The sequence below is a fragment of the Vanacampus margaritifer genome, chromosome 1 (genome assembly GCF_051991255.1).
Source record: "Vanacampus margaritifer isolate UIUO_Vmar chromosome 1, RoL_Vmar_1.0, whole genome shotgun sequence".
Lineage (NCBI taxonomy): Eukaryota > Metazoa > Chordata > Actinopteri > Syngnathiformes > Syngnathidae > Vanacampus > Vanacampus margaritifer.
Window position 1 is genome coordinate 51066082 of NC_135432.1, and position 14125 is coordinate 51080206.

General features: G+C 38.9%; 1 protein-coding gene across 1 annotated transcript in view; it reads right to left on the bottom strand.

Moving 5' to 3' along the window:
- Positions 1–336: 336 nt before the first annotated feature.
- The window catches only part of LOC144060275 (leucine-rich repeat and fibronectin type-III domain-containing protein 2), a 146996-nt gene continuing 133207 nt past the window's right edge, over positions 337–14125 (bottom strand). Inside the window, exons 4-5 of the mRNA XM_077579688.1 lie at positions 10250–11646; positions 337–4084 (exon numbers count right to left, since the gene is read on the bottom strand). Of these exons, the coding sequence (XP_077435814.1) occupies positions 3094–4084; positions 10250–11625 (2367 nt within the window). The 5' untranslated portion in view covers positions 11626–11646 and the 3' untranslated portion in view covers positions 337–3093. The remainder of the gene's footprint in view (positions 4085–10249; positions 11647–14125) is intronic.

Genomic DNA, 14125 nt, shown 5'->3' on the forward strand with positions numbered 1-14125 from the left:
TAAGATTATACTTACTATGTGATTACATCTACTCTGTGCTGGTGTAAGCACCTACTGTGGCAGATTATGAATTAGGGTCTTATAATGGGCCCTGGCAAGGAGCTGCATGTACTAGTGCTGAGGTGAGTCAGCAGCAACTGGCCTGATTACAGCAGCTGGATCTTAGAAAGAAATGTCTTGGCCCACCCATAGTAAACAAAGATAGTGAGAGGGGAAGGACACCCAGGCACACTTAGGATATAAACCCATACATGCAATGAGTAATACTGGTGTATAATGTTGAAGGAAAACACAATAGCCATGGGAATTTATGAACATTTTATATATTTTTTTTCTTTTTAGCAAAAGTGCTTTCACACATATGTTTTTTCTTTTTCTTTTTAATCCTTGAGTCGCGGAATCATGACTAAACCAAGTCACGCACACAATTTTATTCTTAGCAGCGTGAAAAGGGATGTTACAAGATGACACAAATAGAACTAGTAAGTTAAATTGTCCATTCACAAAATACAAATGTATTATTTATCAACAATGTTGTCACTTCTTGGGATACTGTAATTGTATGTATTTGTCTTTTTGGTAAACCCAACTCAATGGAGTCAAGAGATACTGCAAAACACAGTAACATAAGGTGACCAATTTGACAATATGACTATAAGCGGGGGGAAAGACAATGTCTGTCAGTAAGAATTCATATTTGTGTGTTTCTATGATTTGGGTGAGATTTTAAATTGATATTTTAGGAACAAGAAGTTTGTGGGAAATGCCATTTCACTTAGCCAGCTAGAAACAACCAAGTTAGTACACCACAGTAAAGCACCTTCACTGTTTGCTTGCAATGAAAATAAAAACACCACCAAATGATTTCCCCACGTTTACATTCCATCCAGTTATTTGTACAAAATATGCCAATATACAGAATGCTACACCTAGGGATTAAAACAATAGAAAAACACCCAACAGAATCAGATGCAGCAAAAACCCACAGGATATTGAGAAAGGCATCAAAATGGGGAGTGGGTATATCTCAGTTAGGCTGTAATTCTAAAAATACACTAATTAAAAGTAAATCTAATTTACAGCGCTGAATGAACGTGAATGAATGATAAAAAGCTCATTGGATGAATCAACTCAAGTAACGTATAACACAACAGCCATTTTTTTTGCCTTTCTTTTCCATCCAATATGGTTTAACAGTTTTGAGAAACTTTGCCCATGATATGCAATATTTCTCATTTTGCAAGTCTTGTTATACAGGGTTCGTTTTTAATGTAACCAAACTAGAATATCCTTGTCATTGTCAAAAATAAACTATGATATATGATGATGCTTGGATTCATTTAACCTTTGTCAGCAGCTTTAACTGTGGAATACAAAGCAAATGAGAGTGAACACAAATTGGATAAAAATGATTTGATCTGTTTTGTGCTACATTTCTTTAAATCGTGTGCAAACAAGTTAATATCTGCATTTGTCCTACTTTGACCCAATTATGACTTTAAAGTAGTGTTAATTTTATCAGCCATTTTAAAAAAAATTGTCTCAGTTTTAGTCCTGTTCCAATCGCGCTTGTTACTTTTTTATCATTGTTAGTCAAACTCATACCGTTTTTATTTAGTCCGTTGTTAGTCAACTATAAATCTACCATTTTAGTCTTTAGATTTTAGTCCAAGAAAACAATTTTATTCGTCTCGTTTTAGTCAACAAAAACTGTCAATGTTTTAGTCTAGTTTTAGTCAGGACAATCATTTTACCCCTGTAGGCCTATATTTTTTTTGTCAGCAGAACATTTCAGATCTGAAACTATTTCTCATGCAATTTTCTCTCATCTTTTTGATAAAAAACAACTCGACACACAATTACAGTATATCAGCATGTGGCTACTATGGCATCATGATATGAGATAGTAAATTGCATTAGTAAGCGGTCAGATTAACATTATTGTTGGAACGTTATAGCTGTTTAATGTTACGGTTATAATTTACTTTTGTTTTTAACCTTTCACCATCAATCCAATTCCCGTCTGTCCCATGTTTTGCATGTTGCACTCGCTAACTGCAGATTTGAAAGGGTGTGTGTCATTGTATGACATGACAGTGTCACAGTGAAAGATTAGCAGAGACAACATTTTACAAAATCATATACATTTCGTCTAATTTTTGTTCATGAACTAATATGTCCGTAGATTTTAGTCAAATTTTTATGAAGTGAAGTACATTTTCATCTCGTCCTTATTAGTCAACCAAAATGCAGACTGATTTAGTCCCAGTTATTGTTTATTAATGAGGGTTTTAGTGTAGTCTAGTCTAGTCTAGTTTTAGTCCAGTGAAAAATGTGTACTGACAAAATTATTTTTGTTTAGTATTCGTTGACAAAATTAACACTACTTTAAAGCTTACATTACTCAAAGTAGAAAGCACGTCAGTTTTGATGTGTTTCAGTCTTTTACTTTATCTTGAAAAAGGATCATATGGTAAATATTGTGCTTTGTCTAATATGTGCCTGAAAATAACAGTGGATGAACATAATATGATATGAAATGGCTCTATGAAGGCTACCTTTTGTGATATTTCGATTCTGCTGGATAACCGAGCTGCAAATCTGTCACTCGATGTATCACTCAAAATAATAAATAGTATAAATGATAAAAAAAAAAAAACCTTGATAAAAGTAAAAATTTGAATCCCCCCAAAGTAGTCTTATTTCACGCAATGGGTCACACAAAAGTACATCGCATTCACCATAGCTGCGGCAAATCCACTTGGCAGTCAATTCATTTGATAAAGACCCAGTAAATCCACTCAGAATTCTTTTCCCTCTTTGGTTGTGATACTCTCATGTGCCGAGTTGAGGGAAAATATTCCAGGCCATTGCTGTGCAATCCAAGACTCAAGAAAGGTGAAATATTTTTGTATATACAGTCAAGGACTGTCCAAGTTTTGTGGTTTGTTGAAAAAGGACATTTGAACTTATATTACCCAAACACTGGTCCCATGTGGAACACGCCTCCCTTTTGATCATGTATTTCTGTTGTCTGTGATTTCGATCAAGTATCTAGTGTTGTTTGGCCGAGTGCAATTCGCCCAAAAGTATTCAAACTGTGCTTTCCATCACCCACTCAGAGCCCTCTAAACTAGGCTTATCATCCTCATTGCCATCATACTGTAGTAGCATGCCATTAACTGACAAACTGCGTTTAGTCCAAATGTTACTAATCCTGCGAGGATAGCTGCCACGGCACTGCGTCGATCCCACATGACCCATGTCAAACGAATGGCTCCTTTTGGGTTTACCTTCCTGGGGTAAGCCGAGAAGACGGCCCAGCATGGTGGTGGACTCTGCCCTTCCAAGGAGAGGTTCTTTGTCGGATAGGGGCGCGACAGCTCCTGTCATCATAGAACTGGAAGCGGTGGAAGGGCCAGCTACACCTTGACGGTCCCTTGCAATGCCTCGCAGCTCCATTGTGGTGAAGGCTCCTAAAAGGTGGTCCAAGTTTGGTTGTGGTTTGTGGCTGTGCCTGTGCCTACGAAACTTGCTGCTGGGCAGGGTGCTGCATTCAGCTCCCTGCATACTGTAGCAGTCATCAGCCCTTCTTCCTGGTTGACTCTCCAGTGAGTTGGAGGAGGATGAAGATGAGGAGATACTGCTCTGAAGGGATCCGCATTTAAATTCCACCATTTCCTCACGCATAACCACCACGGCCGATTTGACTTGCGGCGGGGCGCCGTTGAACCTGTTCATACCCCCGTTGGTCTGTGAGTAAGTATTGCTTACAGTGGGTAACTTTATAGTCTGGATGCCACTGGTTACCTTGTAGCGCACCATGAGGATGATGATAAACACCAGTAGCGTGGCAACAATGATCCCGCCAATGACCAAGATCATGGTGCCACCCAAGAAACCACTGTGAAGGGACTGGCATTGGGGGTAGTCGTCAGTGGTTACAAATTGGGCACAGCCTACAATGTTGGTGGCTGTGAGCGTGGTGGCACTGTCATCCCAGATGGCCAATACGCACAGATCATACTGCATCCCTGGGACTAGATTGGTGACTACGAAGGCTCTGTTAGTCATGGGAATCATCCTGTAAACACACAGATGAAAGAGAAATGTTGGAAACGTCATCAATAAAATATCAGTCTAGGATGTAAGTTAAAGTACACATGGGATTTGTCACATTTTGCCAAGATGGGAAATCACGTTCTTATATTAACTCATTCACTCCCAGCCATTTTCACTGAAGCAACCCTCGTCGCTCTCGGCTGTTTTACTGGATTTTGACTGATTTTGAAAGGCCCACAGAATGTTGTATTCTATTGCTATAAAAAGAATGGAACATACTAAAAGAAAGATTAGATTAGGGTCTCTTTTTTTCATCAGGAAAAAATATATATTGTATCTGTTTTTAGCATTAGAATATAGCTAAGTTTCATCATTTTTTGACAAACACTGGGGAAAAGAGCTTGTTGTAACATGGCCCTGGTTGATCTCTTTTGCTCTGCTGCCACCTGCAGGCCATTTTTTGTAATCACTGCCATTGCTTTAAGTGACCTCTTCAGGTCAGAGGCTGCATCAAAGCATTCTGTATGCTCTAGCATTAAACAAATCATTAAAGAAAACATATAAATACGTTTTTGGGACCATGGCAATATTTAAAATAGAAAATTTGTATACGTTTTTGGATCAACTTTTTGGAGCTTTTAGCCATGTTAAAATGCTAATTCCTCACCAAAAACATCACTGAAGTGGTGTTTTCCTCCATTCGCCCCTCTATGAGAAATTCTAGGCGATTCTGCTCTCCAAGCACCAGCCCCTCCCAACCCGAGAAAACGAGCAGGTGCTCACTCTATGATGTCATCAGGTGCGGACCCACCCCCGCACCGCCTATGCGGACTAAACACACACACACTTTCTCTGAGAACTCAATGCTCGCAGGATAGTGATACAAGTAGCCTTTACCAGTAAACCTTCTGTCCAAATGAATTCAAAGCAATCAATTATCCTTCATATTTGCAATGCCAAAGTGCAATGACAATTGGTCGTCTTAAATTCCCAGAAAGTTTGTGGCTGACACTTGTGTAAACTACAAGTAAAATTTCTGCACTGTTGAACTTAGTTGAACGAATGGTCAAGTGGTTATTACGCTCACCTGGTGAGCAGATGGTCCCGGATTTGCATCCCACTCGGGTTTTTTTTCCCCTTTTTCTTTTTTTCTCTCTACTCCCCTCCTCCACTAAGATTTCTTGTAAACATCCATCCAATTTCCACATTTAAAGAAGATGCGGTTGTACTGCAAGGGCTGCTCGGTCTTGCGTGGCAGAGGAGTGCTTGAACACAGCCAGAGTTTTGTGTGCAGTCTGCGAACCGAGAGGGGCGCGGCAACCACACGAGAGAGGCGGAGTTTTACTGAACCGGCAGAGGAGTGCTTGAACGCAGCCAGAGTTTTGTGTGCAGTCTGCGAACCGAGAGGGGCGCGGCAACCACACGAGAGAGGCGGAGTTTTACTGAACCGGGCGTTTTACTGAACCGGGCGTTTTACTTGCGCATTAGAAAAATAGCCAGCAAAATACCTAATATTTCATAAAAAATTACATCGCCATGCTGACAGTTTATTACAGGGGTCTTAAACAGGTCACTCATTATGAGAACAGTGTTCCCTTGATTATCATGGGGGGGTTACATTCCAAAAATTACCTGCACTAGGCAAAATCCGCAAAGTCGAAGTTGACTTTTTTATTTTTGTTTTTTAATTAAAAAATTCTTTTAGGTGAGGATTTACACCTCTATTAAGCCATTATGACCTCTCACGACAACAAAGAACAGTAGTCATGGCAACTTGGTTTCACTTTCAAATATAAGGATCTAAAAGGTGCACAAATCCAACAGGATTGTAACTTTTGGCAACTATGTGACACGGAATTCCAGTTAAGGTAAGCTGTATCTAAGACCTGTAAAATGAAAAACTTAGTTACCACTGCAAACGTAGTTAATAGCCGCCAGTGTTACCACATTGTCCGTTCTCTTTTGCTGCTTTGGTGAAGCACGTGCTCTGCTCATTTTAATTCTAAATGCAGCTGTTTACTTTCCTGGAACTGCCTGCATTGGGCTCCCTTTGTTGTGGCACTGTGAATAACCAAACGGCACATTTGAAAATTGTTCAGAGTTTCCGAACGGTCTGAGTGAAGCAGTGCACTCAAAGTGTTTGCTTTATTCTCAATACTATTTACACTGTAGATTCTAACTGAAGGCATCAAAACTAAGAATGAATTCATGTGGAGTTATGTACTTAACAAAAAAAGGTGAAATAATTGAAAAATATGTTTTAGATTCTAGTTTCTTCAAAATAGACACTCTTTGCTCTGATTACTGATTTGCACACTCTTGGCATTGAACCTCTGAGAACTCCTTCAATACTATTGGAAAAACATTTCAGGTGACTACTCTTTAAGCTCATCGATGGAATGCCAAAAGTGTGCAAAATAATCATCAGAGCAAAGAGTGACTATTTTTAAGAAACTAGAATATCATGTTTTCAATTATTTCACCTTTTTTTTTAGTACATAACTCCACGTGTTAATAGTTTTAAAGCCTTCAGTGAGAATTTACAATGTAAAAAGTCATGAAAATAAAGAAAATGCATTGCATGAGAAGGTGTGTCCAAAGCGATACATAAAGTTATGGTCACAAATGAATATCCGCAATACAGTAAAGCCGCGATAGCCGAACCGTGATGGAGCGAGGGAACCCTGTAGTCCAACATAGTTCAACAACGGGTCAAATGATATGAGCATAAAGTGCCTTGATATTGTTTCATCAAGCCAATTTACAACCATCCTATCACTTTTTATTCTTGTACTATAAAATGAGACAATTTGACAATCTCGAGTCAATAACACAAGTTTGACTGTTGTCCCTTGGTTGCAGCGGTGATAAATTACAGGTTAATAGTTTCGCCAATATCAACAAAGGACACCCACTGTTTTTTGTTTGTTTGTCTTTTAATGCTGAGTGCATCTTCTATTGAAAGATGTTTTTGAGAAACTACGTTTCTTGAAACTGCAGCTTTAAGGCAAATATTAAAAACATATACTGTATGACAAAATATGTTAAAGCTGACATTTTACATGGAAAATAACAAGCATCCTTCCATCTCACAGATGATTAATAGATAGCCGCTGACTTATTGGTTAAACTTAAACTTGAAGGTGTTTGAGCTTGTAGGGCATGGATAAACATTTATTGCCTACACTATTAACGTAGAGTCCGTTGATTTTCGATACAACTAAATAATAATACATATTTAACAATGGTAAAATATTTTGCCATGCAGTGCTCATTGTGAAAAAGGACACCATTGCTTGTGTTCTATGTGGCGAAAGCAACCTTTTGAGGGTGAGTTTGGCTTTCAAAAAATTATGATCAGTATTTGTTGTTTCCCTTTGTTGTAGGTTTTGTGGACTATGATGTCGTTTAAATGTTGAACATCTTAGAAAAGGTCAAGGTTGCTCAAATTTATGTAAACTGACAGTTTCTCAAAAACATCTTGGATTCATTCAAGATTGTTGTGCACTGAAGAAAAAAATCATGTCATTGTCTGTGCATTCACAAAGACTCTTTTCAGTCAATTGTGGCGATAGAAGAATGTCCCAGTATGACAAACATCCAGATGATGAACAGTGCAGTAGTTTCCTCCAAACACTTGGTTGAGAATTGAGACCCGCTGCACACCGAGCAACACAGCCAACACGACTGAAGTGTTTTTTAGTGTGAGGGGCTCTGCAACTAGTTTTTGGAGAGCATCTGTTGCCGAAATGTACTAGAGCAGTCAGTAATGAGGCAATCATCGGCAACAGCCTCTTAAATATCTACACTCTCATTTTCACTTTTTGCACATTTCCCCTCTTTGTTTTATTATAATTTAGCTGTTGCGGCAAGGGCAATCTTCTTCTTGCTTGACAATCACGTCATTCTGTGGCTCATTGAAAAATAAAATAATAATACAGAACAGTATATGTAAAGCCTCAATGTTGTTTTCTGATAAGAACAATTATTTTTTTCAACAAGTTGGTATATGTGCGAGGGTTAATTAAGTGTCAGATGTACGGGTGTGAGTGGCCGACTGAAATTTGTCCGCGATTATCCAGTTCAGTTGCATTCAGCCATGTCGCTCGGTGTGCAGCGGGCCAAAGAGTTTAATCTTAGTTCCATTCGACAAAACTGCTTGTTTTTCCACATTCAGAAAGTCCCTGAGGTATTTTTACAAACTGCTTTGGGGCTTTCATGAGGTTTCCTTCGAGCCACTGGGCCATAAAGCCCGGATCAGTGGAGTGTTGCAATTAATGTTATCTAGAACTTTCTCCAGTCTTCCCCAAGGATCCCTGCAGCTTAACCAGAGTGACTGTTAAGAGAGCTGACGAAGAACGAAGCGGTATTTTGCAAGTATTTTACACCTGCTCAAGAAACAGTCCCAAACTTGTATACATTTTGGAGGCTACTGTCAAACATTGGATTTTAATTTGCTCAGATCTGTGCTTTGCTGAAATTCTCTTACTTTCCAGGCTTTTTACATCATTTTTTTTAATACTCTGATGGACCCAATTTAAATTAAACCTGTCACAGAAAAAGTTTAAATTTATGATGTTTGTAGCGCTTGCAAATTTGCTAAATATGTCTAAAATTAAATTTTAACAAGCGCAAGAATGATCTATAAATAGGCAATATTGCTATTCAACTATCTCTATTCTTAGCTTTGATCCTTCTGAACTTCCTCTACTGCACACATAACATTGCTGCAGTTCATTATTCATCGTTAATTGCCTTTTCCATAATGAGGAATAAACTACTTTTCCTCATGCGTGGGGGAACTCATGCAATCTTCTCCTTCCCCCACTAGCTTACAATTGATATTCAATCATCATTGCAGGGATAGACGTGTCTAGCCAATTTGGGGGTTTGTTCCCCTCAAAATTTGTGAGATCTTGAGATTTACTCTACAGTATGTCCTCTTTTCACAAGCGAGATAATAAAATAAAATTGAGCTTTATTTGTATAGCACCTTTTATACATAGAAATTAGGGCTAGGCAATATATTGAAAAATATCTATTTCACGATATTGGTCCATGCAATATGCACATCAAAAAGACATGCAAAAAGTTTCATACGAAATTTTGCTTTTACCTGAATTTAACCAGTCAGACGCAAACTTAAATATGCATCACCATCCAATAGTTGAACATTATCCAGGGTAATTACAATTAACTAACTAAGAATGGATTGAGCTTGCTTATTTTGCCACATGAAATATTATCCATTGTTTCATTTGATAATATTTTTTTATTTCTTTAGGTAGATGTTAAATATCGCAATATTCAGCAACTATATCACATATATATATATATATATATATATATATATATATATATATATATATATATATATATATATATATATATATATATATGTATTAATATATATACACACACACACACACACACACACACATATATATATCCATCCATTTTCTTAACTGCTTGTCCTCACAAGGGTTGTGGGGGTTGCTGGAGCTGGCTTCAGGCAGTCGGCAGGGTACACCCTGAACTGGTGCGCCAGCCAATCGCAGGGCGCACAGAGATGAACAACCATACTCACAATCACACCTATGGACAATTTGGAGTGTCCAATCAACCTGTCATGCGTGTTGTTAGCGATTCAAGGCTGGTTATTCTCAGGGGGAACCATTTCAATATGTTTAATTGTTTATGTTTACCGAGCCACATGAGTCCAATAAAATACTGAATTTCGAGAAAGGGATGTTGGGATCACAAGCGCAAAAAAAGGTACACATATTCTGCAAAAAACGGATACTACTGCTACTTTGAAATCACATCTCGGGACAAAAAATTTTGAGCTATCTTCTGTTTTCCAGCTGAATTATCTTTGCTGAATGTTATTGTTTTTCCTGTCTCATTTGTTGTATGAAATATATTTCACAGAGCTCAGAGATTTTCAAAAGCAGTCTCCAAGCTAATGTTTAATGGACTATTAAAGTGGAAGTATGTAATCCTTTCTTGTTTGATTTCTAATTAATGGTTAAGGGCAAAGGATAAACAAATGACCAAAGTGGAAAAAAGGAAATATTTGGAAGAATATAGAAGAAAAAACTGGTAATAACTGCTTAAAGCCTATTCCATTAGCTACTTCGACAACAGAGACCACTTTGCTATCATGTAATTAATTGCCAATTCCTACCTGTAAATGAGAACTTCATCCTCAGAGCAATTGTACTGAAGCTGATACATTTTGACCTTTGGTGTTGATTTGCCTACAGTCCACTTAATCAGGGCTGAAGCTGAGGACACTTCTGAGACAGAGACCACATTCTCAGGCTGAATTTTAGGTTCCCCTTTACTGATCTTGGTAGAGCTAGTTATGTCTGAAAGACCAGACTTGGACTGGGCGGTACGGTTTGTACCATTTGTCAGGTGAGGGAGCTGAATGATTGACAGCTCTATATGGGCTGTGGATTCCCCAGCAGCATTTGCAGCTATGCATGTAAAGGTTCCATAATCCTTGGATGTTGTGATTGTAATATCAAGGGTGCCATTTTCGTATAAAGTTGCTCGGGAAGAATTGCTGATCAGTCGGTCATCAGGGGCAACCCAGTGCACAGTTGGCATTGGGTCACCAACTGCCTTGCAGCGCAGACTAGCAGTTTGGCCTTCTAGCACGAGCAATTTGTTTGTATGCTGTGTGATGAGGGGAGGCTCGCAAATAAACTCCTCCTCCTGAACTGACCAAAAGTAGCGTCCTTTTACACTTGTAGGAGAAGCACAGGTTTCCATGTCATCCTCTCGTTCGAGCCTCCGAAGCCAAAGCACCTCACAGTTGCAGTGCAATGGGTTTCCACCAAAGCTTAGAGACAGCGGAGGTATGTATGGAGTACTCATGCCAATGCTTGTTTGGGAACGTGCAAAAATTGGGTCCGGTGGGAGCTTCTGCAGACGGTTGGAAGTAAGATCCAAACGAGCCAGTTTTTCTAGATCTGTAAAAGTTCCCTCGGCAATGAATGAGATAAGATTATGATCCAGACTCATCTGATGGAGGTTTACCATCTTGCGGATGGCTTCCCAAGGCACACTTTGTAGGTTGTTATATGACAAGTCCAGATCTTCCAGCGTAAGCAAGAAGTCATCAAAGGTCGCTTTGGAGATGCGACTCAGCTGATTGTTGTTGAGGATCAGATGCTGCAGGTTGATCAGACCTCGGAGGTCATCTGGCCCCAGCTCAGTCAGTCTGTTGGTGTCAAGGTGAAGCGATCGCAGGGTCTCCAGGTCGATGAAAGAGAAAGGCTGGACAGTGCTGATGGTGTTGCGGGATAAGGTGAGGTCCACCAGACCTGTCATGTTGGCAAAGTCCTGAGTGGTTATCTTGAGGATGAAGTTGCCGCCCAGTCGAAGCTCCACAGTGTGACGATCGATGTCTGGCGGGACAAAGAGGAGGCCTTTGGAGGGACAAAGCGTCCCCAGAGATTCTGAGAGGTTCTGGCACACGCAGTATTTGGGACATGCATGGACCATTGTAAGCGTGATTCCCAGCAGCAGGAGAAGGACGACCACTTTGTCCATGTTAGTTCATACAAAGGAGACCTGCAGAAATGACAATGACAAAAGTATTAATTTGGGGCATCTATGATAGGTGAAATATAGGATGCATATTTCTAATATCTACTTACAGTAGTTTTGTTTGTAAAAACAAAACAAATATCTTAACCAATACTTTACACAAAGATATAGACACACAGCAGCACATGTAAGCTTGTGTAGAAGCACCAATTCACAAACTAACAAGCTTAGCCTATGCAGATAAACAAAGTTGTTTTGATGAGCAAATCACATTATCATCGTTTTTTCTCATTAACAAGCTCGATTCAAAGATTTTCATGCATTGAAATTTGCAATGCAATGAAGGAGTAACAAATCACATGAGGATAGTTTGAATGAAGCTCAGGCTCAATGATGCATATGTTTAGTAGATAATTTTGAAAGCAATAATAATGGGTGCTTTGGAAATAAGTCTTTGGGAACATGTAAGCAATGTTGAAGGTTCACTGACATGGTGTTTGCTACAATACTTGAGAAATCTTTTAACCTATTCTATGTAACTTTTGTCACCTTATAGGCTCAAATTATGCATTTACAAGAGAACAGAGCTATCCCATGTCCCTTGCGATTCTACATTTCTATTCAGTTTTGAAGCACAGGCAGTCAGAGGAAAAAGATGGATTATTTGAAAGAATTGTTGTAATTTCCTTATGTTTGCTGTATTTTGTGATTGCATTGCTCTGTGTTGAACATTATACGTGTATTTCACATTTGGCACCTTATTGGGCAGCTACAGGTCCAGACGAAGATGTGTGGACTTCGTTCACAGCAGTTATTGCTTTCTTTTTACATCATAGCCTGCCTGTGTTTGTGATGAAGTTATCAGACAAAAATATCCCAGGCAGTAGGTGGGGACTTGAGCCATATATATGACCTTGACTTGAGTCAACTGGGGTCATTGATTCACGACTTGCTAGGCAAAAACTTCTGGAAGTCTCGACTGAACTTTGACTTGGCTTTCATGAGACTTGGTTTGACTTTGGCTTGAACTCCTAGACAAGGCATTCAGTGTATATTTTAAAATCTATTTAAAAAAATAAAGTGTGCCTTTAGTTTTTTTTAAAGAAAAGTCTATTTGTGTCGTACACGCCATATACCTGGTAACCCGGCCACTAGTAGGTTACGTTATGAGACGAGGGCCGACGCTGCCTCGTTGAGCAAGTGTTATGGTTGTGCTTTCATTGAGTTGTGTTTTTTTTTTTTCAGTCTCTGATTGAGTAGATGGCCGTGTCCTCCTGCGCCGCACATGTTTCTCATTCACAAATCAACGCATTATAAGGACTGCAACTGCCAACACTCCTCCTCCTTTGCAAGCGACTTTTGTTAACTGTTTTTCTCCTGGCTTTGTCCAGCGCTTTGTGTCGTAGAATTCCGTTGTGTACAATTAAATTTGTCTTTCCACACCCTTTGTGTCTCTGCGTTTGTAGGATCCACTATCCGGTTATTCCGGAAATCATTACAGCAAGTGCCACGGTGGAAGTATCATTTAATTATTATTATTTATTATTATTGTTATTATTCTGGCTTTTAACCTGGTAGGACAGAATTGACAAGTGACCATGGTATAAAGGAGTTAATGCCCCTGTTGTTTGACTTTCGGCTTCGTCCTGGTCAGTCAATTATCGGGGATTAATGGGCGCCTTGGTTCACGCCTCCATATCGTCCATTAATCCCTAACAATTGTTCACCTCATTGGTCATTAACCCTGACGTATGATCGTTGACATAAATCATAATGGGTAGATTGACGACTGGCTCATAAATTCGAAATATTACCTAGCTATTATCTTCTTGAACATACTGCATTACAGTACAGTATGCAGACATACAGTATAAAGAATTGAAATGATACTTATCTGTTTACTCAAATGTCACAAAATGTTACTGCAACTATATCTTATTTTTGCTTAGTTTGTTATGTTCATGATCATGCTATTTTAAATACTGTATATAGTCCAACCAGCAGAACAGAAAAAACATATTGTCATATAATTTTCTAAATAATTTCAGCACTATTGAGCTATTCTTCGCAAAAAAAAATCTGCTCAACAGTTTTTGTCCTTAAGAGATCTTTAAACTCCTTCAATAAATACTACCCCCAAATAATAATGTATTGTCTTATTGTTTTTGCAACAAAAAAAGTGGCATTTACAATAGTACATACACAAAGGCAAAATAAATATGAAGCTTTAAAACAGTCCAGTCCTAATCTTTGAACAATTCACATTCAAATTGGCATTAAATGGAGAATGTAGTTAGGCGGTTGAGTAAGCCCAACTGAGAGAATGAGATGACCTTTTTCTGAATAGGGGTTCTCCACACAAGGTATTAAGAACCGTGGAGGCTGTTTAAGGTCTGCATCCATTTGCTAGTGGCCTTTTCCGAGGCTCAAACACCATCTACGATGGTCGAGGCAAAGGTCAAGCCTGCTGCTGAAATACCAACAGGCACATCCAGACTTCCAG